Source organism: Colletes latitarsis, chromosome 10 (genome assembly GCF_051014445.1).
Source record: "Colletes latitarsis isolate SP2378_abdomen chromosome 10, iyColLati1, whole genome shotgun sequence".
Taxonomy (NCBI): Eukaryota; Metazoa; Arthropoda; class Insecta; order Hymenoptera; family Colletidae; genus Colletes; species Colletes latitarsis.
Window position 1 is genome coordinate 31818780 of NC_135143.1, and position 22595 is coordinate 31841374.

Sequence of the window (22595 nt, forward strand, 5' to 3'; positions counted from 1 at the left end):
TCAATATATATCGATCACCATCGAAATATTCTTTATGATTACTTGACTACCGTTTAAAGATAGCTTGTGATAAGTGTACTCTGAAAAGCTAGTTGTATGTTCATTGTATCAACCTTAATAACATACAACATAAATCTCGACATACCAAATGCTGGAGAACTCAACTCTCGTAGTTAATGTATATATTAGTGATTGTGCGTGACGTTATATTTAATTACAATGTTTTATTGTCATCTTGTTTGATTCATAAACGTGTTCACCAACCACGGACGTCCTAGTTTTATTTCAAATCTTTACAATGGACCTACCATAAAATTAAATTAACTGTAATTGACAATATATCTTTTATATATAACTACCAAATCACTGCAAGTATAATGGCGACACCCACTAATGGTAATGGTAACCTTATCGACGAATTTGAAGAAGCATTTCAGGTATAGTGTGAAAACTATTTTGATTCGTTGGCTAATAATTCCTATAGATAATATTACGTTTGTTGTAAATTCATTCTATAATGTAAAATATCACTTGCAGCAATGTTTGAGTATTTTAACAACAAAGGACGAAGGGTTAGGAAACAATGGGATTGGAGTGTCTGGTGGTTTGACTGTGGATAAGGAAGAAGCTCGTAGCGAAGTTGAACAAGTCACGTTAAGATTTATAGATCTTGCCAGACAAATGGAAGCTTTCTTTCTACAGAAAAGATTTTTACTGTCTGCACTGAAACCAGAACTAGTAGTGAAGGAAGATATCAATGATCTTAGAGTAGAATTAGCACGTAAAGAGGATCTTATAAAAAGGCATTATGATAAAATTGCCGTATGGCAGAATCTGTTAGCAGACTTACAAGGTTGGGCAAAGTCGCCGGCACAAGGTCCAGCACCTAACGGTAAGAATCTAAAAGATTGTAAGATAATAATGTGTGTAATAATTTTAAAATGCTTCAGGTTTACCAAATGGTACACAAAGTGGACAAAATCAACAAACTGCAAATGGAGGTGGAAGTGCAACGATGCAGCAACAGCAACAAATATTGCAACACCAACAGCAGCTCCAACAACAACAACAGTTGCAGCATCAAATACAACATCAAATGCAGCAACAACAACTTCATCAGCAACAGGTATTTAAGTAATACCGTTACGAGAAAAGCTGAAATTCCTGTATTTGGGCAGCTGTTTAAAATTAGCATCGGAGAAATACCTTTTTTAATGTGACACATAACATTTGAAAAAATGCGTGATAGCGAAAATTGTATATTTACAGAAAGTTTTTTTTGTTGTGGCTGTCATAGTTAACAGTAACATTTTGAATTATTATTTTTTAACGTTTATTTCACCTTAGTTGTAAACCCAACTTATCAGTAATGTAAAGTATTGAGAATTTTTTTTTATGCAAAGTATCATTACACCATACAGTTAGACTCGATACAGACGAACGATTTTTTGGCAGACGATCGTATGTCTTTCCTTGTTTTTCCAATTGAAAACAACAAAGACAGATGTATAATGGTACAGTAAAAAGTTGCTCGTCTGCATTGGGCATTATACTTATGTCACGAGATTATTTACACTCGTTATAATACTCTCATTCTGATTGAAATGGCATATTTATTGTTATTAGGTTTTTATATTATCCATTAAAATTTGAAGATGAGTACCACTATTGAATGATTGTATGTGCCTGTGTGTATGCATGTGGGTGTGACTGTCTATGATGTATAAATATATTAAAGTATTAAGTAATCTTTTGTGATTGAAATATTTGTCAGAATCGTAGAATTTTTCTTTTCTTTTTTTTTTCTTTTTTTTTTCTTTTTTTTCTTTCTTTTTTTTTTTTTTTTTTGTTAAATAATATCTAATCAGGACATAAAATTGTTCGGTCCAACTGCACAAAAAGCAACGTATATTAACGTTGCGTGTAATCAGTGCCTTATATAATTCCTATCCACAGAAGTGTAACGTGTAAGAAAGAAAAATTAAAGTGCTTTTATTAGTAACTGCGATATAAAATTATAAAAGCATGAATTTCATTTATAAAAGAAGGAAGTATCAAATAGATATACTTGCATAAACACATTGTAAAATGGTGCCAAAATGATTATTATTAAAATGCGTACAAATGTTTAGCCAGAAACTAATATAATAAATCTGATAACGGCAATAAAAAACTAAATAAGCACAGATTAGTCTGCTTGACGTTAATAGTATACCTAACGATCCCTATTATGTACATATTATAATTAGGAGCAAATAGCGATATTACTTCAACGTGACTTCATAAACAAAGTATATACTTGCATACATGTATACATATCTATTTATATATTTTAATTTTTCTTTCACATTTTTCTCAAATCATATATTTCTTTACGTCGCGTATTATACATTGTCAAAAATAGAAGATATTTCTCAGTATTTATAAGCCTCCTTGTTTATAATATGATAAATATCTTTTGCATGTAAACGTATGCATGCATTTTGCATCAATATAAAAGTTATTAAGGATGAATACCTTTATATTTAAAAAAAAACATGTTGAAATCTTGTAGATGATAACTATAGCATAATTACACATCAAAAGTTATTTTATAATTATTCTAACTATTCTTCTGTACTTTATAAATTGACATGTGTCTTTTTCACACAAATGTCTAAATGTGATACTAAATTAGAACATTGCAGCGATTCGTACAAACGGATAACTGCAAGGATACGTGTGCCATTTCACTTGTGTTGTTCTCACATGCAAGTAGATGTTTGCAGAATAAATCTCTGTTCATGGTGAAAAAAAAACATTGTGCTTTCTTTCATTTCCCTTGCCTATCAAATTACTGTTCCTAACTACCTACATTGGCTTGCAACGATCAAAATTCCACTTTTATTTTCACTTGTAAATCTATATATATCTATATATATATATATATATACATATATATAGATAGATAGATAGATAGATAGTATATTTATATTATAGTATATGCATATATGCATACATATGCATGTATGTACAGTACTGTCAAGGTATCTACGCTAAGTAATTTTAACGCTATCATCGATCTTGAATCGTTTTCATCCGACATCGTATTTTTATGACCGTGCCAGAATATCTGATAAAAATATAATATGACAGTTATATCATTATGATAGAATGTTTGACATGACGTTGCAGGTGCAGCAAGGATCGGGAGCTCCTCCTACATCGGGTCTACAAGGGGTTGGAGTCTCGGTTGGACAACAAGGGATGTTTATGACTCAAGGAGGAGTAGGTGTAACAGGTGCAAGGGCAGGATTCCCTGTTGGAGGTGTAGGAAGCAGTGCCCTTCAAGGACCGCTAGCTTTTCTGGAAAAGACAACGAGCAATATAGGAATGCCGGAAAGGCGGAGTTGACGCGGAAGGGGGAGGGGCCGGGGTCGGGGTCGAGGAAGAGGCCGTGGAAAAGGGCGAAGTGCAGGAGGAAGTCTACCTCCGCCACCACCACTCCTCGATACTTCGGACCCGTCATCGTATGCTGCTGCTGCCGCAGTTGCAGCTGCTGCGGCAGCGCCCCTTCCCTCTCCACAGCAGCAGCCCCCGCCGTCTTGTACATGAACGTGTTAACAGCAGAGTTGGGCATTAATTGACTAATTTTTATCCAAATAAATTGATTACGTGATGCGATTAAAGTTAATCATTAGCATTAACTGTGGCTAACGTTACTCGATTAGTGATATCAATTAATTTATATTAATTGATATAATTAACGTGGTATCGTGTATTCCAAATCAACGAATTTAAACTTTCGTTGCTTTATGCGTATGTGGTCCCAAATATCTTTTTAATAAATGTTCTCGACGTTAACACGTTGACTGTTAGAACAAATTCGTGAAATTTTCTACGAGACCAACTAAATGCTGTAGATTTTCATTTTATGAACTTTTTTAGTAATATGTTACTCATATATTACTTCTTGCATTTTGTAAAGTTTGGATCTCTTCTGATTGCCAAGTCCTTAACTACATTGTAACAGTTGTAATCAACAAACTTATCATGATTTATGACGAGGAAAAAATCTTATCCCAAAATTCTTTAAACCTTATAAGTTCGTTCATATTTCGAATTTCATTATAACATTCGACACACATATATTAGACACTATATACTTGCAGAGAATGTAAGACAAAAAGAAATCGATTTTTTTTATTTGGAAAAAGGAATACTCTCTTAATCATTAATCGCATATCGATTGATCATTGTATTAATCGTTAGTTGCTGGCGACCATCATTGATTAAATTAATGGTAATTTTTCAGTGGTGTTGAGTTCATATCATCCAATATTTCTTTTTTGCGCGTTTAAAAAATTTTATTATTTAAGAATTTATTACTAATGATTTATTTAAAGGTTAAAAAAAGTTACAGAATATTTTCTAGCGTGTATTGCAAACAATTCGAACACACTGTTAAAAAACAAACTAGGCACATTTTTATTCAAATGATAAATAACGTTGATGGACCAATACAAAATTTACAACTTTATTGTTTTTTTGAATTTCAAAATAAATCTACACAAATATATTCCTATTAAACTAAGATTTATTAAACATATAAAAAATAAATTATCGATGTTTTTAACTTGATAGCATCGAAGCAATTAACGATTATCTATTTTAATTGTAATCATCAATCGTTACTTTAATTAGAATTTGCCCAACACTGGTTTGCAACAATTTATTTGTTATTGTAAGATACTGTTCCTATCCATCGTTGTTGTGAGTTTATAATCACCGCAATCGAATCAATATATAAATGAAATTTAGTATCCATTTTTTATCAACCATTTTTTATTATTAAATATTGAAACGTATTGTTTCAATTTATTTTTATTTTTAATTATAATTCTGCAAGATATTTAAATTATCTGCATAGAACAAATAACACATAGATACATCAAAATACCATCTCATTCATGTAACGTACTCAAGTATTTATGAGAAAAAATGAAAATACGAATTTGGTCAATTGTCGAGGATCAGAACTGAATGTTTCAATTTCCAACAATAAAGCCACTAAATTTCATTTGCATATTGTTCCAATATCGGAAATTATTGTAATCGCAAACTTCCCCCAAAAAACAATGGATTTTGTTTCCATTAGTAAGCATCGAAATGCTTCATTGATTTAGTTCTAAGAATGTGTTGCAAATAAGTTTGCGACATGCTTGTGAAAATAAGTGTGATAAAAGTATGCGTGATGCAGGCCATTAGTTATTCTGAAAAAGCAGGGTTTCCATTGAAAACATATAGTTAAGTAGTGCCAGTTTTATTAAATCGTTTCTATTATAAATAACGAACATGTAATATCATTCAGTATCCTTTGTAAAAATATTTCTTTTGTTTGTGATTTCTGTGAATCGCAATCATTTGTTTGAATACTTTGCATCAGTCTCCGTATTGTAATAACTCAGAAGACTATGCAAAATGTGATATATACCCACGAGACAGAATAATCGGTTCGTTATTTTAAACTATTTAAGGGGAAGTGGCAGCAAAAACTGTACATAACAAGATTGTGTGGTAAAAAAAATAAACATAAATTTCACATGTACATAGAATTAGAGACACGTTTTTTCATACAATAAATCATGTATTTTATTATATTAAGTTCGAATAATTGTTAGCACTTTTACAAGTCGTATGTAATGTTTACACAAGGTTGATCTAAACTGTCGGATGTATTTCAGATACGACATAAATAAAGCGTAAATTGCCCAAATATCAATATACCTCCCGTAGATAAAACCATTTATTAACCCATTTCTTATATAAATTTAGTATATATTTTATATTCTTTTCTGTACGATATTGTACAAATTTGTTCCCGTTCTATGCCTCTTTCCTTTTTTTTTGTTTTTTATATAATATGGTTATCGATAGTCATTGACATAGTCGTTGATTATCGTTAACCGAATTTAGCTTTTTACATAATATGAACAAAATTAACTGTACAAGAAAATTAAGAAATCATTACATTTATATTAAATGCTGTCGTACTGTAAGGTAATATTATTCTGTACAAAAACGTATAGCGATTATAGATTTGATAAGTTGTGTGAGTATCGGTTCAATTTAGGTACATTCCCGTTGATTTGATTCGTTGTTTTTTTTTTTTTTTTTTTTTTGTGTTCGATTGTAGTGCATTTACACAGATATGAATAACGTCGGAATGTAAGAAGGGAGGTGGGCACCAAGTATATAAAATGTATACGTGTTTTTATACATATGCATATAAAAAGAACCAGACAAAAATATATATACATATGTACACGTGTGCATACACACATATATACATACGTATATATAAAAATAGACCATACAACTTGCACCGTACAACTTAAAATAATTGTAAATTTTAACACAATGTTTGTAAAAATTGAATAAGCGTACGAGTTGGACGACCCGTCATTCCAGCTGGTATGTATGATAGTAACTCATCAGGCCCGGGACCCATTACTCCTGCCGTATCTAAATGCAACCACGGCGTATTGTTTGGAACAAATTCACGTAAGAAAGCAGCTGCCGTGCACGCACCAGCATATTTGGTTTTCGAAACATTATTTACATCAGCTGACTTAATTTTCTCTGCAAGTAAAACCGTGTTACTTTGTATATTATTTTTCCTGGAATATTATTGAGCAGTGGCACGTTATGCAATCTTCGAGACATGTTCTAAAGTTTTGATCGAAGGTGGTCTTCGAAATAAATGTTTCATAAAACTTAGTATGAATAACAAATACTGTAATCATTAAATTAGCAATTTAATAAATACTTTTTCAGATGAACTTTCGGAATTAAAAAAAAAATTAACGCATTTTATATATAATGTCGTCTACTGACTATAAATATGTAATTTCCTGTACATTATATAAATGCTAAAATACATAGAATTTTTTAGTTTAAAAATGTTTAAGCTAAGCACAGAGTAAAAATAATTATTAAATTAGGTGTACGCGCTTATATTATTTCTGAATTATTTGAAATTAGATATTTCTCTTATATTATGTAATTTATTTCTTTTGCTGTTTCGATAAAATATGATTGAATTTAAAAATATTCTTCCTTATTTTTTTTCTTTAGACGAGTTCCCCTAATTTTATTTGGTCTTTGGCCCCGTAAAAGTATAACGCGCCACTAGCAAAGAGTATTATAAATACTACTATATTATCATCTTACTTGTCATTTCATCAGTAAAATGTTGCCAAAGTGGAAGTCTCCATACTCTATCACCGCTAAGAGTTCCAGCATTTTTCAACTTTTCAAAAAGAGTACCATCATTTGAAAAGACTCCAGTTGCTGCTCCTCCTAAACTGATCCTCATTGCACCAGTCAGCGTTGCAATATCCAAGATAAATCTACACACATGCATATATATATATATATGCATATCAATCGTCAAATATTTGATATATATACTGGATCATATCCAGTATTAGAAATTTTTAAATCTACTTAACGACTACCTTGGATTAAATTCCTGAGCGTAGCAAAGCGCATCAGCAAGAATTAGTCTACCTTCTGCATCTGTATTATCTACAATGATACTTTTTCCATTCATTGCAATTACAAGGTCCCCTGGTTTAGTTGCAGTGCCTGAAGGTAGATTTTCAGTGAGCGGTATTAAACCAACAATGTTTACTTTCAGTTCAAGTTCAGCAGCTGCTCGAATAGAGGCTGCTACGCATGCTGCGCCGCTCATATCTGCACGCATTTCGTCCATGTCAGATGGAGGCTAAAATTATCATCTGTATGATCGTCTAATTTCTAAATTTTCTTATAGACTGAATCAACTAGTAAGTTCGTTCGCGTATGCAGTTCGTGCAGAATTATCTCAAAACGTTGCTCATATTAGCTTCAATGAATAAAAGTACACAGATAACTCTCCATGAGTGGCACACTGTTTCAAAAACATAACGAACTTACTACTCAACCTTATACGATTTTACCTTGAGACTAATACCACCAGCGTCAAATGTAACACCCTTTCCAACGAAAACTATTGGTTGAGAATTATCGTTAGCACCTTTATACTGAATTTCAACGAACTTTGGTGGTTCGCAACTACCATTAGATACACTGAGGAAAGAACCCATTTTTTTCTTTTCCGCCCATTCTTTATCGTGGACCTGAACACTAATTCCTAATTTAGTCAGAACCGAACACACTTGCTGAGAAAATATTGTGGGTGTCATCAGATTGGCTGGAGTATCTGCAAGTTGGCGTGCCCAGTTTTGCGCTTGAGCTTTGATATTTCCGACTCGCCATTGTTCTCTTGGAATAATAAATAATATCTAATAATGTAACCATTATACACGATGATGTCCATACATATAAATATACATTTATAAGAATAGAGGGATTTTTGTATCTTTGTCTTTTCCCCGAATTTTAGATATTTTTGGGTTTATCTAATGATATCAAAACCCGAAAATATATTCTTAGAATATTTGTTTATGTGTCTATCTGTATGTTTGTTTCGTTTCTACATAAAAATAGCCCAACGTGGTTTGACAAGATTTTGTACAAGCATTGATATCTGTACAACTTGCAAAATAAACTACTTTACATTGGGTTCTTATTTTATCTTTGTGATTTGCTTTAGGATGAGCAGCTGCATGGATTTATCTATTTGTATTCTAGGAAAGAAAGATGCATAATATTGTCTATAAGGAAGCATTATAGTAAACTTAAAAATAAACTTTAAAATCAATTAACTTCTTATAATACATATGAAAATTTACCTACTACTCTCTAATGTAAAGTACACTTCATTTTAAAAGGCTCTTCTAAACTGAAACTACGTACAAAAGCTAATAATGAAATAAATAAAAGAGGAAAATGATACTCACTCTTCTTCTTGACCATACAGTGAAACTTTTGGGAAAGCCTTTTGTTTTTCCTTATTTTTCAAACCTTGATAGAACCATGTTGATAATGCAGCTCCTTCAGCAGCAGCTTCCGCATCTCCTAATGTCTCCAGATTTATATCTTTTATACCCACATCATCCAATAAACGACAACCAGCTAATTTAACATTATTGCAATAATCATTAAATCGTAATATACAGACATTGATAATTCAAATTATCAAAACATTAAGGAAATATACAGACAAAAAGATATATTTACAAAAAGAGCAAATATTTACCTGCTGCAGCTGTACGTACACTTTCTTTTCCTTCGTGTACTTCTTCAAGTTGATTAATGCCTAGGTTTTTCTTTCCAAGACCAACAACTGCCACTCCCACATAATCCTTTTCATCCAAACCCCAAAATACTCTAGCATGACCTTTGGGAATTTTTGGACCTGCTCTGTAGCGGTACAAGTATTTATATGTTATTTAAAATTTATAAAATATTAAAACACACATTATTATGGTAAGGGGTAAATTCATATACGATTAAAAATTTTACCAAAGAACATACTGAGACACAAATTCACAAATTTATTTGTTACAATAATTCTAGGCATCATTTATAGCATATGCTATAGCATTTGCAATTTTAAAATATAATCTAAAAATATACTATCCTTCGCATACATTCTAAACCATACTTCTTTAAAATTATTCTAATTTCTCAAATAATTATTTTAATTAATTATTACAATTACTTTTCTCATAATTAGAGCTACATATTAATTCACATTTGTATTCTCTACTCTATAGCAAAGACAATTGATTTATATTACCAATACATCAAAGATAGGCGTCACAATTATTTTCAATGTACTTATTATTAATAAAAATGTATAATGATATAGAATTACTTGTAAAATATAATATAGTACAATGTAAAACTATATTTGTATTACCAAAATTAGTTTCCTTGTTTATGTATACACAGATTTAAGTATGTAAATTTGTTATGGGGTTTTATCGTATTTGTAATAGTGTTTGTTTTAATATTATCATGTAAATAGTAATGAAACTATTGAAAATTGACACATTGATATTCTTAAATATGAGCCATGAATATTGTTTGCTTAAAATGTACTACTAATCGAAGGTAAGTAAAGTAATACTTAAATAGAAAATAGTAAATGTAAATATTTTTCTCTTCTATAATGGTATTACTAGAAATTAATATTATTATTTCTTCCTAAAACTATTATTAATTGAAATTGAAATATATATTTATATTACATGTAATATGTACTTTAATTCTGTAAATAAAAAGTATTTACAATTTACTATTTTTTATTGCAAATTCTATTTTTCCTTATCTCTGTGACTAATGTACAAAGACTGTTTTAACACTGATAGTAGGAACTTAATGCAATTCAAGCACATTCACTATTCCTTAGCTGAGATAAGATTCTTGGCACAAATTCATTTGAATAGACAACGATCCAGTAATGTTTATATCGGTTTGTATCCCTCTATTTTCTTGAATTTAGTTTATTAGGCTATTTTGGCAAGACATTTATTACAAGGATCACATTATATATATATATATATGTATAATTGGAGTTGTGTTTTCGAATGAGAATTTTCAGTGTGACTTAACAATTCAAGGTATTCCCTTTTTTATCCGTATTATTACATGTCACAAAAATATTTTTTACATTTTGGATTATTTATAATAATAAAATTTTATGTTGCACTTGTAATTTACATATCAGATAGGATATACTAAAACAAATCATTCAATATAACAAAGTAATAAACAATATATATGATGTAATTACAAGTAAATATTATTAACATATAACGAAAATTATGACTAAAGACACAAATAATACGTACTTATTAAGATCACATAAGAGTGAGATAAAATTTATATATTAAGAATGTTTTGTTACAGGTGAATTGTGCTAAGAATTACTGTGCAAGTATAGCGAGTCCTTGAATTAAACAGTTTCATAGATAAATGGTTGTGCCTTAACTTATGTCCTTGTACATATTTTATATGTATATTCATTTATTCAAAAATAATATTCCATACTTTTCGTTAAGTAATATGTATAAATCTGTTTAAAGTCTGATTTTACAAGATTCATACTCAACATTGTTTTCAATCTCAATTATTTTCCAAGAAATATATCTAAATATGAATTTCATTAATAAAATCAAAGGTAATTTTCACCGTATGAACATGAATATAAGTTGATATAAAAAATATGTACCTAACATATTTTTCAATGCTCTACCTATATTCCATGTTTCATAAAAATTAAAATATTAAATATTATTGTTAATCAGGGGCTGAGCAGATAATTCGTCTTGCAGAGAAAACTTTGGAACGAACTTTAACCGCATAAATCAAGGACTTACTATACATTCATTTTGTAATGCACTAAATATGTATTATCAAATTAACAAGAAATTATAAAAAGGCCACATTCCATATTATACAGGGTGTTCGGCCACCCCTGAGAAAAATTTTAATAGAGGATTCTAGAGGCCAAAATAAGACGAAAATCAAGAATATCAATTTGTTGATGAAGGCTTCGTAAAAAAGTTATTAACAATTAAATTCAAAAATTTCAAATCATTCTGGAAAAATTATTTTCGGTTGCGGGGGTCAATTACAATCATTTTTGGTCATTATATATACCCTCGAAATCTTGCGCATTTTCGAGAAAAAAATTCAGTACGGTCGGAACTTTAAACGTTAATAACTGTTTAACGAAGCCTTCATCAAGAAATTGGTATTCTTGATTTTCGTCTTATTTTTGCCTCTAGAATCCCCCATTAAAATTTTGCCCAGGGGTGGCCGAACACCCTGTATATGATCAAAAACAGACATGTGCCACTAATACAAAAGTATGAAATATTTATCATTAAAATTCAGTCTATTAAATTATATCTAAAATGAAAAATAGTTAATCGAAAACAGAATAAGTAACAATACCTATATCTTATTAAAATATCTAATTAGAAGAAAATATTTGTGCTATACGATACTCAGAGTATTACTTTCTGAAATAAGTCAGTCTCTAATAATTTCGATTTCCATGTAACAAACACTTTTTTAATTTGGCTTACAACAAATTGCTATAACATTTAGAATAAACTTTTACTTCTCGTTGTTGTCTGTGCCTAAGTATCAAATTAAATAACTTTCAAAATACACGTCGATGTATGCTAAGTATCATGTTAAAACGTGATTATCTTCAAACGAGTTCTAATATTTTAATAATTCCTTGGGAATTAGCAGCTACCACAACATTAGACATTTGTCTCCAACAAACCGCAGATACGAATTCATTCAGATCCTCTTCTCTTCGTTCTTGTATTTCTAATATGCTTCGAACAGCATCAAATTTATAAGAGAATAATTGTTTCGTTAGTCCTTTGTAATATACATAGAGTGCATTATTTTCCGATCCGCATGCCACGTAATCGCCATCAGTGGCGAGACCTACAAAGTTTTTCTCATTTACGTGTCCAACGAATGAGCGCAAACAATGCGGATTATTAATGTTCCACATTTTTAACTGCGAATCGGTGCTTGCGGATACTATTTCCTCTTTGTTGATAAACTTAACGTACGAAACAGCTTTACGGTGGCCTTTAAATATGCACAATGCTTCCTTCATATTACGTAAATCATAATAGTGGACGCAATGATCAGCTGATCCAAATGCCAAATGGCACGAACTACGCGGATTAAATTTTACGCAACATACATTAGCTTTCGCTTCTAAAGAAGCAACGGAATGATCATTGTTCAGGGACCATAATTTGACTCGAGCATCGTCCGAACCTGATGCTATAAGCCTAGTGTCCACATCGTTGAAGTCGACGGACCAGCATCTCTTTTCATGTTCTTGAAACGCTTTTGTTCTTTGACCAGTTGCAGCGTCCCACACTGTCACAGTCCCCTCGTAATCGGACGACGCCAACATTCCTTTGTGAAAGGAATTCCATGAAACACACGATATTTTGGAGCTGGAAACCATTTCTACACAGGGATAGTGTATGTCCACTGTATCCCTTATTACAGCACTATAGTCGAATACTTTTATACGTTTTGTAACACCAGCTATTGCAAAGAATTCATTATCCTTATCAAATTCTATGCTCGAGACAATAGTGGAATTATTAAAAATATCCGACGAATAATTTAAAGTTGCCAATGGACGTAACGAATTGTATCTTGAAAATTTCACAAGATTTTCTCTAAAAACGTCAAGCCCTGAACTCGTGCCGTGCCATGTGTCACCCTGACCTTGAGGCTTATGTCCAAGAAGTAATTCTTTCGCACGAGAGTCGAAATAACATTGCACAAAATCGTCAAAATGAGCATGCATCCTTTTCCTACGTACAGCCAAGGTTGACCCAGCCGTGTATTCATTTTGTTTTTGGCTACCCGAGGGATTACCGAACGTATCGTTTCCAGATGTTCCAACAGTTTTTTCATTTGGTTTCACCATATTCGAATCTATTATGTCTATAAGGCCTATCATCTCTCTTCTAATAGCCGACACTTGCGCAGTATCATTTTCGCTTGATTTCTTCAAATCTTCTATTCTAGGACATTTGCTCTGAACGTCCCTTAATATATTTTCAACCTCTTCCATATCTTTTTTAATTAATGCTATCTCCTTTTGTAACTGCTTCTTTTGTTCTTCTTTCTGTTGCAATAAATGCGTTAAAAATTCATGCAGCAATTTGTTTTGTGCCGCACATGTTTCCGCTTCGAGCAAATGTTTCCTTTGGGTTAATACCTCTAACATTACATTTACGTCCGGTAAGGTGAGATTAGCACTTTCTGCGGCTACGATATCTCTTAATCCATCGTACGGCGGTAAAGATATATCTGTGCCTATTACTCTATGTCTACCATCGACCGTGTACGAAGATCCTAATTCAGCGAGACCTTTAATTCTAGTTTTGTATTTTGAAATTAGTTCGTGTAACAAAAAGTTTGGGAATATATCCTGTTGCGTTAACGTGTAGCTACATTTTGGACAACGCCCGTTAGCTTCCAGAGATTTTACAATACAACGATAACAAAACGTATGACCGCAACGCGTGATATGGGCTTCGTCGATTACCTCAAAACAAATAGGACAGAGATAATCGTTATTTTTATCTTCGAGTGTACTGCTAATCCTATGGAGAACATTTGTCGATTGGTGTTGTTTACTTATTCGACTACTACATTCACCCGCTCCCCCACTACTTCCAGCAGCACTATCATTTCCCAAGTTACTATCACTGATAGCTGACATTATTATTCTTAATTAAAATTATTGTATGCTATATTTTATATGGTATCGCTTAAAATATGTTTCTCAATTTTAACGTATTTTTTAAATTTCATGTTGATCAAAGCCTCTTTTAAGCGTGTTAATAGTAATTTTGATTTTGTTAATAATCAGTTTAAATAAAATTGTTACTTTCTGAATAATGCGTTTTTAAACTGATTCTATATAACAAAATATGTCTGGTAACTCCTTCTGTGCAGCGAGCTTTTTGCTTCATATCATGCGTACAATACCGTCTCTCAGTCTAGTCTCTCCTGAAACAATGAAAATAATGCCAGTGAGCTTGCGGGACATAAATTTCACTCAAATTCAAGAGTTTTGTTAACAGAAAATACTTTATGGAAAAATTGTTCTTTTAAAACAACAAAGAAAAAGCAAATCTGAATATTATGTAAAGCTCAGGCAGCATTATGACAATTGTTTCAGGCTGGAACTATCAATAAAACATTTAAATATTATTAATGTTAGTCCACATAATTTTTAAAATCAAAGTACAAAAATAATATATAAAATTGTATCGTGTGTTACAATTTATGTTTATTGTGAGTTTTGTGTCGTTCTTTATGTAAAATGTTTATCTTTTCTACTAATCAAATATTTACGCAAAACGAGGAAAACACAGTCTAACGTTTACCATACGATACTTGTACCTGAATATGAATATGCGTCTACAACCTGGTTTCACATATTGTGCAAAAAAAAGTGTGTTTCATAAAAAAGGATATTAACACAGATTTTACACAAATACGTGATACAAAAGACGCAAATACAGTATGAAATATGTTATAGGTTACGAAAATAATTACAAACTTACAATAAAATACTTTTTTGTAGTTTTCCTTTAACTAGTTCATCGTATTTCGCCGCCGTGGGTGTCAATAAAACCTTGCTATCATCTTCTGTTTCATACACACCGAGCACCAATCCTTTCTGTTGGAAATTGAAATATTGTAAATAAATGTCGATCGTAGAAATCTTTTAAGTATGTTAGAATGTACAATGGAATTTTAGCCTTGCAAAACAAGCGCATCTTTCGTTAAAAATATGTTTTACCGTGAAAAGAAAAGAAACGAAACAGAATTATTAATACACATTGCGAAAATTATTCGAAATTTCCACGTCTCGATAAAGCGTTTCTCGCCCCTTTCCCTTCTGAACGTTTTCGAAGACCAAGAAAATTCTTCGCTTCGATAGTTGCATAAAAATGGAAATATACCGTTTCTTTAATCAAAGAACAGCGACGAATACTTTCTAAGACATGAATGAACTATAATTACCTTCATGGTCGAGATGCAGGATAAGAAACGTAATTGCGAATTTCCGTATTGCAGACTCTTACCCCTGATAAGAGACAATGCCATAATTTGTTCAAGAGAGCATTTAGGTTGATATATATATACGTATATCTATATAGATACGTACAAATGTGTACGCATGTATGTACATATACGTGCACGTGTACGATTTTCCCCCAAAAGATACGATATCTAGCAACTTGGTCACCAATGTGTAGATCAGCAACTCTAGTATACCACAATTTATTTATTTTTGTATTGCCATCTGGCGGGGACTTCCAAGAATTACAAACAGATAATTTTAACGAGCTTACCGATAAAATCAGCATAACTTACACACACAGCGCTTAAAACGTCCAATCGTATTAAGGGGTTATCAGAAGTTATATAAGTCTGACCTTAAAACGAAGGTTTAATTTTATTAATTTGTCTTGGTCGAACTATCGATTCTTTTTTAAATTCTTATGGAAACTAGAATGTATGAATAAGTTTTAAAAAAAGTATCAAAAGATATTAAATAATTAAACTACAATCATCGGCGTCCATAAGGTGGCTTTCGATGTAACGCTTGCCGATGATCACGATGCATTTAAAAAACAAATTTAAATAAGTCTGTAACGTACATTAATTTGTTCCTATTTGACAATTATACAAATAAAATAACAATCTTTGAAGTAGTGAGAAACATTCTTTACAATTTTTTTATCCATAGTTTTGGTTAATAAAAGATAAGATAAATTTTTAAAAATTCAATTATTACGTACTACGAAAAATGTTTAAGCGTATCCCATTAAAATTTCAATTGAATTAATATTTGTAAAAATTATATATACATAGACCTTTAAAAAATTTTATTTACTACTAACGACCGGCCTTTTTCCACTTTACAATACTATTTGTCTTGTATTATACATATAATTTTTTACACAAGTAAAAAAGTAAAGTAAAGTATTTTTATTTATCTTTAAATACGTTTTACTTAAATATTATATGTACAATTATAATGTTAAATAATCATTTAAAATTTGTTTTAACTTAATTATTTGTTAAGAAACTCCGCCATAGGATCGTCTTCGCGTTGTCGTTTCATTTGGAATGCTTCAATTTCTTCCAACGACAGTTCTTTCACTTCGTACATACTGTTGTAAGGACGTTTCCTTTCGTCTATCTGCAATAATCTTTCTGCTATCTTCTGAGTTTCTAATTCTTTTCGTAATGCTCGTTGCAATTCATCCTCACTTTGTACTTTATGTTTCCTTTCCTTATTCTTTCGCTTCTCCTTCTGTTTCCGTCTTTTATCTTTTTTCTTAGAAGATTTCGATTTTTTTATTATCTTTGGTTTTATTTCCTCTTCGTCGGATGAGCTATCGCTGCTCGGTGATTTTTCATTAGATGAATTTAATTTTTCATCGTCGAAACTTTGTTCTTCGTTCGTTATTTTTTTACTTTCACCAATCGTGGCTTCGGATGCTCTTTTACCTGCTTCTCCGGTACAATACGAATTTTTAATAAACGAATGACAACATTTATAGCCCCATTTACCAGCTTGCCAATAAGATCCCCACACGGACGTATGGTTATTTGGAAATACATCTTCTTCGTATTTTGATCGAATCACTTGTCTATCCTGCCCTTTAATAATCTGTAAATCAATGTAACTTATACAATTCGTAGAATGTAACATATTTTAACGTTGTATAAATTTTAAAGCAAACATACTTTTCCATATCTAGAATATTCTACATATTGTTCTGTCTGTGCCAATAAAAGAGCGGATGGTAGAGCATCAAGATGCTCTTCGCCACCGTATCTATTAATTATACTTCCGCGAGCTTTGTCCTTCAATTCGTCACGCTTCTTATCATATTCCTGTTTGAGCAATTCCAATTTTGTGGGTTCAGCAAGTAAATGAACGTCAACGCCCCTTTCGTGTGCTTCCCATGCAAACAATTGAGCATTTGCATGCCGTTGCGTATCTCCCGAAAAACGCGCAAAATTTTCACCTTTGTAGTCCACTCTGTAATTAAATATACTTATTTAATTAAAAGAGGAAATTGTTTGCTCTATACATTATATAATTTAAATTCCTACGAGGGTAATTACTCGTTCATATGGAACAAGATTATATTAGATTAAACTTCATATCTTAATCTTTGATTTCAATGTTTCAGCCAATGGTTTAAATTATTAAATATACCTACTTAAATCATACTTTTATACCATATGAAGGTTAATCAAATTTGCAAATTTATACAATAATACATACTCTCTCTCTGTACCGATATAAGGATTATCGCGCATGGATCTAGTCTTAGGATCGTAATATGCGGAATTTGGATCCAAATTTCTTAGATATTTAGCTGTATCTTCTCTAATTCGTAAATTTCTAACAGTGATACGCTGTTTAGAATCTACTTTCGTTCCAGGCATATCAACTTCATCGACATATTTATCTTCATCTTTATCTGAATCTTGCTCGTCATTTTCCTCAGCATTTAATTTTTCTGCACGCATTTGTCTTTTTGCTTCCTCGATCTTTTGATATTCTTCAACGATAGCTTTGTGTTCAGAGGGATCATAACCAGCCCACCTATGTTAAACATACATATTTATAATATATGTACAATATTCGCTATATGTAGATTATTATCAATAATTGATTAAAAAATGATATTTAAATTACCTATCTCTTTTACCATCATAATCCATAGATAATTCAGGTTGGGTAAATTCGTCCGGTGCAATATCTGCATTTGTATATTTTGCTCCTATTTTACGTGGACGTTCCATGCATTCCTTTCTTTTGTGAGTCATAGCACCACAATTCTCGCATGCACCTTTGCGATACTTTGTTACTACTTTAGATGCATCAACACCACGATTATACCACTCGTCTATTCCACTAAATTGCTTTTGCTTTTCGGGTTGTGGTCTTTGATGTTTTAAAGTAGGTCCCTTTAAAAATTTTTACATAGTTAACAGACTATTTTTCACGACGTTAATATTAGTAGCATAGCTTTAAAAAATATGAATTTATCAACAAAACTGTTATATACCTGTGCCCCAAAATACCATGGTGTAGCACTGATATATTGTGGAATATGTGGATTGATATCTTTGCCTTCTTCGTCTACTGCAGCCGGTGCTGTACCAGCTTTCCTCGCTTCTTCCAATTCTTTTGCTTTTCGCCAGTCTTCTCTACTTTTCTTCCTGGGTTCATCTTCAAAATTACTTGTATTTTTTATGATTTTCGATACAGGTACATTGGCTAAAGTGTTAGCCATTTTTACCAAACAATAATTCAATTATAATACAGTTTTTTAAGCTTAACTTCTGAAGAATCTTTCTGTTTGACGTTTCGTATTATGAAACTTGTTACACAAAAATCCATTGATTGATTGCATTTGATAGTATCAAATTGCACGTTAAACGCAATCCGTTTTCCTTGATTTTCTTTCGTTTCGGCTTTAATCACCGCACATCTGAAACTCTAGATGGCGTTATTTAAATGTTGTAATAGGTTATCAATGATTTACGATCTAAACATCCTTGATTTCATAATAAAAAATACTATATTATGAATAAACATGGATAAAAAAAGCTCGTTAGATCGTTACAATCTGGTGATTTCACTTGCAAGATCCCATATAATTCCAACCCCACTTGTATTTCTGATTATTAATTTTGCAAATGCAAAGATTATTGCAAAGATTAATATTAATCTCTAATTAATGTACCTGATCGACTTTAACTTTGAATACTTTATTTCCCTTTAGTATAATAAATATAAAGACTGATGCAAGGGTTTCTGTTTCTGTTTTATATATTTTCAGTCGGTCCAGATGTATTTTTAATAAAAAATATTTCTTTAATTTGAGTAGAATTACTATAGATATAAGAAGACGTTGCGGTGAAAAGTTACGCTTGTTGTTATCGCAAGAAAATAAAAATTGATAAGAATTATATACTCTATAATTTTAGGTAATCTCTACGAGGAAAGCAGTGAATACATTTGAATTTTACAAGCTTGAAATTGTTATACGCTCATAGAAGGGAAACTAACATAGAAAACAGACATATTTTATTTATGAATTTCCAAGTAATTGCACAGTGATATCGTTCGGTAGAAACTGAAAATGTCGTAGTAAACAGTAGTTCCGACTAACGTTTTGTAATTATTTTGATGAAAAAAGTAATTTTAATGAATAAAGCTTCGTACAACAGAATGTTATTCAACATTTCCAATTTATTTTTAACCAAGGAATCATTTTTACCGATTTACTTTACCCAACATATACACATATAGTTCATACCATGAAAGATGATGTATGAATTTTTAGAATCCTATTTAAAAATCAAAAATTATTAACTTCATTGATGAAAATCACCTTAAACGGACCACGTTAAAAAAGTGGGGATTTATCGACAGTATTGGGGCCTTATAAATATCATGTATCAAATTCAATACATTCGCTTCGATTATTGATCCGGAATGTATAATTAATTTGTTTTAAAGTATGTATAATAGTTAATACATTTAAAAACAGTAATATGTTCTAGTTTCATTGCAAGAAACAGCTGCTTCAAGAATTGGAATGTAAGATCAAAATGGAGGCAGTGCTAGATAGATCGATACTGTTTCGTAATGTCACGTATTGTTGCTGATTCTTTTGCTTGTCGCATATTAGTAAGTAAATGTTTATAAAAATTTGTTCCGCACGAAGCATTATGTCATTTGTTTAATTTATTAAGAAAATCAATTAATTAATTGTTAATACGCCCGCGAAATTTAAGCCCTAATGCAAAAGCTGTTTTTTAAAATTATTTTTGTTCTTTATATACTTTGTTTCTGCAACTTTAGCAGAAAAATATAAATATCACTTAACAATATGAATGCAACTAACAAATAAATTGTGAGAAATTATCGAGATTGTAAAATATTCCAATTAAATTGTAAGACAACATTTTAGTGAATTATACATACCTTTGGAAACATATTCCCATTTAAAGTACAAGTATATATTTTGCTTGTATATATTCAAAACAATTATTTTAGCATATATATTCCAAACAACCATAGTTTATTTATATTTTATTATATTATATTTATATTATTAAATATGAATTTAATGTTTACTGGACTGTATACGCTATAATATGTATTTTTATCTTTCATAATTCAGAATAGAGCATGGAATGGATGGATCATGTCCGTTACTCCTACCATCCTTTGGGGAAAAAGGCAACTCTGAGAGGGAGACTGTATATTCGTCGCAAAAAGTGGGTCTCTACAGACCAACTTCGGATGCAATTGATTTAGGATATCATACTTTAGACAACAATGCCTGCCGCTCCACATCATCAACGGTTGCAATATCAATTCCGATTAGACAGCAAACTTTGCTCCAACAAAAGTGTGTCTATGTTACGGATCTTTGCCAGCTGGACGATACCTTATTATTGAAGATATTCAGTTGGCTGGGTACCAGAGATCTCTGTGCAATTGCTCAAACTTGTAGACGTCTATGGGAGATAGCGTGGCATCCATCTCTTTGGAAAGAAGTAGTAGTACGCTATCCCCAAAATGCAACCGTTGCATTGAATGCATTGACTAGACAAGGATGTCATACTTGCATTCGTCGTCTTGTACTCGAAGGTGCTGTTGGTCTAGCTGGGATTTTCGCCCAGTTACCGTTTTTAAGTTTAACTTCCTTAGTTTTACGACATTCGCGACGGGTCACAGACACAAATGTTGCTGCTATTTTAGACAACTGTATACATTTGAAGGAATTGGACTTGACAGGATGCATTGGCGTAACAAGAGCATGTAGCCGAATAACGACGTTGCAGTTGCAATCATTGGATCTCAGCGATTGCCATGGTCTAGAAGATTCTGGCTTGGTGCTGACACTTTCTCGCATGCCGCATCTTGCTTGTTTGTATTTACGACGTTGTGTGCGTATAACCGATGCCAGTCTCGTAGCTATTGCTTCTTATTGCGGCAGCCTAAGACAATTGTCCGTCTCGGATTGTATAAAGATCACAGATTTTGGAGTACGCGAATTAGCGGCACGACTTGGCCCATCGTTGCGTTACTTCTCGGTGGGAAAATGTGATCGTGTGTCAGATGCTGGTCTGTTTGTTGTTGCTAGGCATTGTTACAAATTGAGGTATTTGAATGCTCGTGGCTGTGAAGCACTTAGCGACAGTGCTACGTTAGCTTTGGCGCGTGGTTGTCCACGGTTGAGGGCTCTTGATATAGGAAAGTGTGATATCGGTGATGCAACTCTCGAAGCTCTATCCACCGGATGCCCAAATTTAAAAAAATTATCATTGTGTGGTTGCGAGCGCGTCACAGATGCTGGATTGGAAGCATTAGCATATTATGTACGAGGATTGAGGCAACTCAATATCGGTGAATGTCCTAGGGTCACATGGGTTGGATATCGAGCAGTGAAACGTTACTGCCGCAGATGCATCATAGAACACACTAATCCTGGCTTTTCAAGCTGAGTCTTCTAAATCATTTTTCGCTTACTATATTTACAATCTATTTATTAACAACTCTTGGTTTGTCACTCATCTAGATGCTAATTTGTAAAAAGACAACTACCCAGCAATTGTGAAAATATAGATACATACATATCATATACTATGAGTCATATAGACGTATATGTATATGTATGTGTATACATATATATACATAATATATGTTTTATAATTTCCAAATATCACCCCCTGCTATTTATTGATTTTATAAATTAATATGTGAAAGTAATTTTTTGAATTTCATGTAATTTCTATATTTATTTTATAAATAAAACTTTTTCGAAATTTGATAATATTTTAAGGATTACCTTAATATTTTACTATGTTTTTACCTAGATTCTATAAGTTGCTTTCTCTTGTGGAACGTTTAAAAGTAAACATTTATTTTCTGACGTACAAATATATAAAGTTTACTTTAAAATAGAAACACGTAGCATTTATTTTCGCATTAATGAATCTTATTGTAGTATTAACTATCATACGCTCTTTCCGCGTTG

The 22595-nt window shown here is 31.8% G+C and overlaps 5 protein-coding genes across 5 annotated transcripts; 2 read left to right on the plus strand and 3 right to left on the minus strand.

Moving 5' to 3' along the window:
• The first annotated feature begins 302 nt into the window (after window positions 1-302).
• On the plus strand, window positions 303-6003 carry Med28 (mediator complex subunit 28). Its single transcript, XM_076774483.1, has 4 exons — window positions 303-437; window positions 538-892; window positions 951-1126; window positions 3175-6003. The coding sequence occupies exons 1-4, from the start codon at window positions 378-380 to the stop codon at window positions 3391-3393; spliced, it is 810 nt and encodes a 269-aa protein (XP_076630598.1). The 5' UTR covers window positions 303-377; the 3' UTR covers window positions 3394-6003.
• Window positions 5287-15751, minus strand: LOC143346405 (cytosol aminopeptidase). The gene is made up of 8 exons (XM_076774473.1): window positions 15532-15751; window positions 15069-15184; window positions 9185-9348; window positions 8886-9060; window positions 7983-8307; window positions 7500-7768; window positions 7213-7391; window positions 5287-6621 (listed from the first exon to the last, which is right to left on the minus strand). Exons 1-8 carry the CDS (start codon window positions 15613-15615, stop codon window positions 6392-6394), a joined length of 1542 nt encoding a protein of 513 aa, XP_076630588.1. The 5' UTR covers window positions 15616-15751; the 3' UTR covers window positions 5287-6391.
• On the minus strand, window positions 9362-14502 carry LOC143346402 (E3 ubiquitin-protein ligase COP1-like). The gene has a single exon (XM_076774467.1). It carries the CDS (start codon window positions 14216-14218, stop codon window positions 12155-12157), a length of 2064 nt encoding a protein of 687 aa, XP_076630582.1. The 5' UTR covers window positions 14219-14502; the 3' UTR covers window positions 9362-12154.
• A 658-nt stretch (window positions 15752-16409) lies between the features above and the next one.
• Window positions 16410-19132, minus strand: Slu7 (Pre-mRNA-splicing factor Slu7). The gene is made up of 5 exons (XM_076773952.1): window positions 18606-19132; window positions 18233-18504; window positions 17816-18139; window positions 17269-17566; window positions 16410-17191 (listed from the first exon to the last, which is right to left on the minus strand). The coding sequence occupies exons 1-5, from the start codon at window positions 18831-18833 to the stop codon at window positions 16589-16591; spliced, it is 1725 nt and encodes a 574-aa protein (XP_076630067.1). The 5' UTR covers window positions 18834-19132; the 3' UTR covers window positions 16410-16588.
• Window positions 19133-19954: 822 nt separating this feature from the next.
• Fbxl7 (F-box and leucine-rich repeat protein 7) lies at window positions 19955-22408 on the plus strand. The gene is made up of 2 exons (XM_076774008.1): window positions 19955-20236; window positions 20733-22408. Exon 2 carries the CDS (start codon window positions 20746-20748, stop codon window positions 22060-22062), a length of 1317 nt encoding a protein of 438 aa, XP_076630123.1. The 5' UTR covers window positions 19955-20236; window positions 20733-20745; the 3' UTR covers window positions 22063-22408.
• Window positions 22409-22595: the final 187 nt, after the last annotated feature.

What these genes read in the sequence shown, in the direction of transcription:
- Med28 (XM_076774483.1), top strand. Translation starts at nt 378, where the DNA reads ATGGCGACACCCACTAATGGTAATGGTAACCTTATCGACGAATTTGAA. An exon ending in AATTTGAAGAAGCATTTCAG is followed by an intron (nt 438 to 537) that starts GTATAGTGTGAA and finishes TATCACTTGCAG; the next exon opens with CAATGTTTGAGTATTTTAAC. An exon ending in AACAACTTCATCAGCAACAG is followed by an intron (nt 1,127 to 3,174) that starts GTATTTAAGTAA and finishes ATGACGTTGCAG; the next exon opens with GTGCAGCAAGGATCGGGAGC.
- LOC143346402 (XM_076774467.1), bottom strand. Translation starts at nt 14,218, where the DNA reads ATGTCAGCTATCAGTGATAGTAACTTGGGAAATGATAGTGCTGCTGGA.
- LOC143346405 (XM_076774473.1), bottom strand. Translation starts at nt 15,615, where the DNA reads ATGGCATTGTCTCTTATCAGGGGTAAGAGTCTGCAATACGGAAATTCG. An exon ending in CTACAAAAAAGTATTTTATT is followed by an intron (nt 9,349 to 15,068) that starts GTAAGTTTGTAA and finishes GTACCGCTACAG; the next exon opens with AGCAGGTCCAAAAATTCCCA. An exon ending in TGTACGTACAGCTGCAGCAG is followed by an intron (nt 9,061 to 9,184) that starts GTAAATATTTGC and finishes ATGTTAAATTAG; the next exon opens with CTGGTTGTCGTTTATTGGAT.
- Slu7 (XM_076773952.1), bottom strand. Translation starts at nt 18,833, where the DNA reads ATGGCTAACACTTTAGCCAATGTACCTGTATCGAAAATCATAAAAAAT. An exon ending in CATGGTATTTTGGGGCACAG is followed by an intron (nt 18,505 to 18,605) that starts GTATATAACAGT and finishes AAATTTTTAAAG; the next exon opens with GGACCTACTTTAAAACATCA. An exon ending in AATATTCTAGATATGGAAAA is followed by an intron (nt 17,192 to 17,268) that starts GTATGTTTGCTT and finishes ATTGATTTACAG; the next exon opens with ATTATTAAAGGGCAGGATAG.
- Fbxl7 (XM_076774008.1), top strand. Translation starts at nt 20,746, where the DNA reads ATGGATGGATCATGTCCGTTACTCCTACCATCCTTTGGGGAAAAAGGC.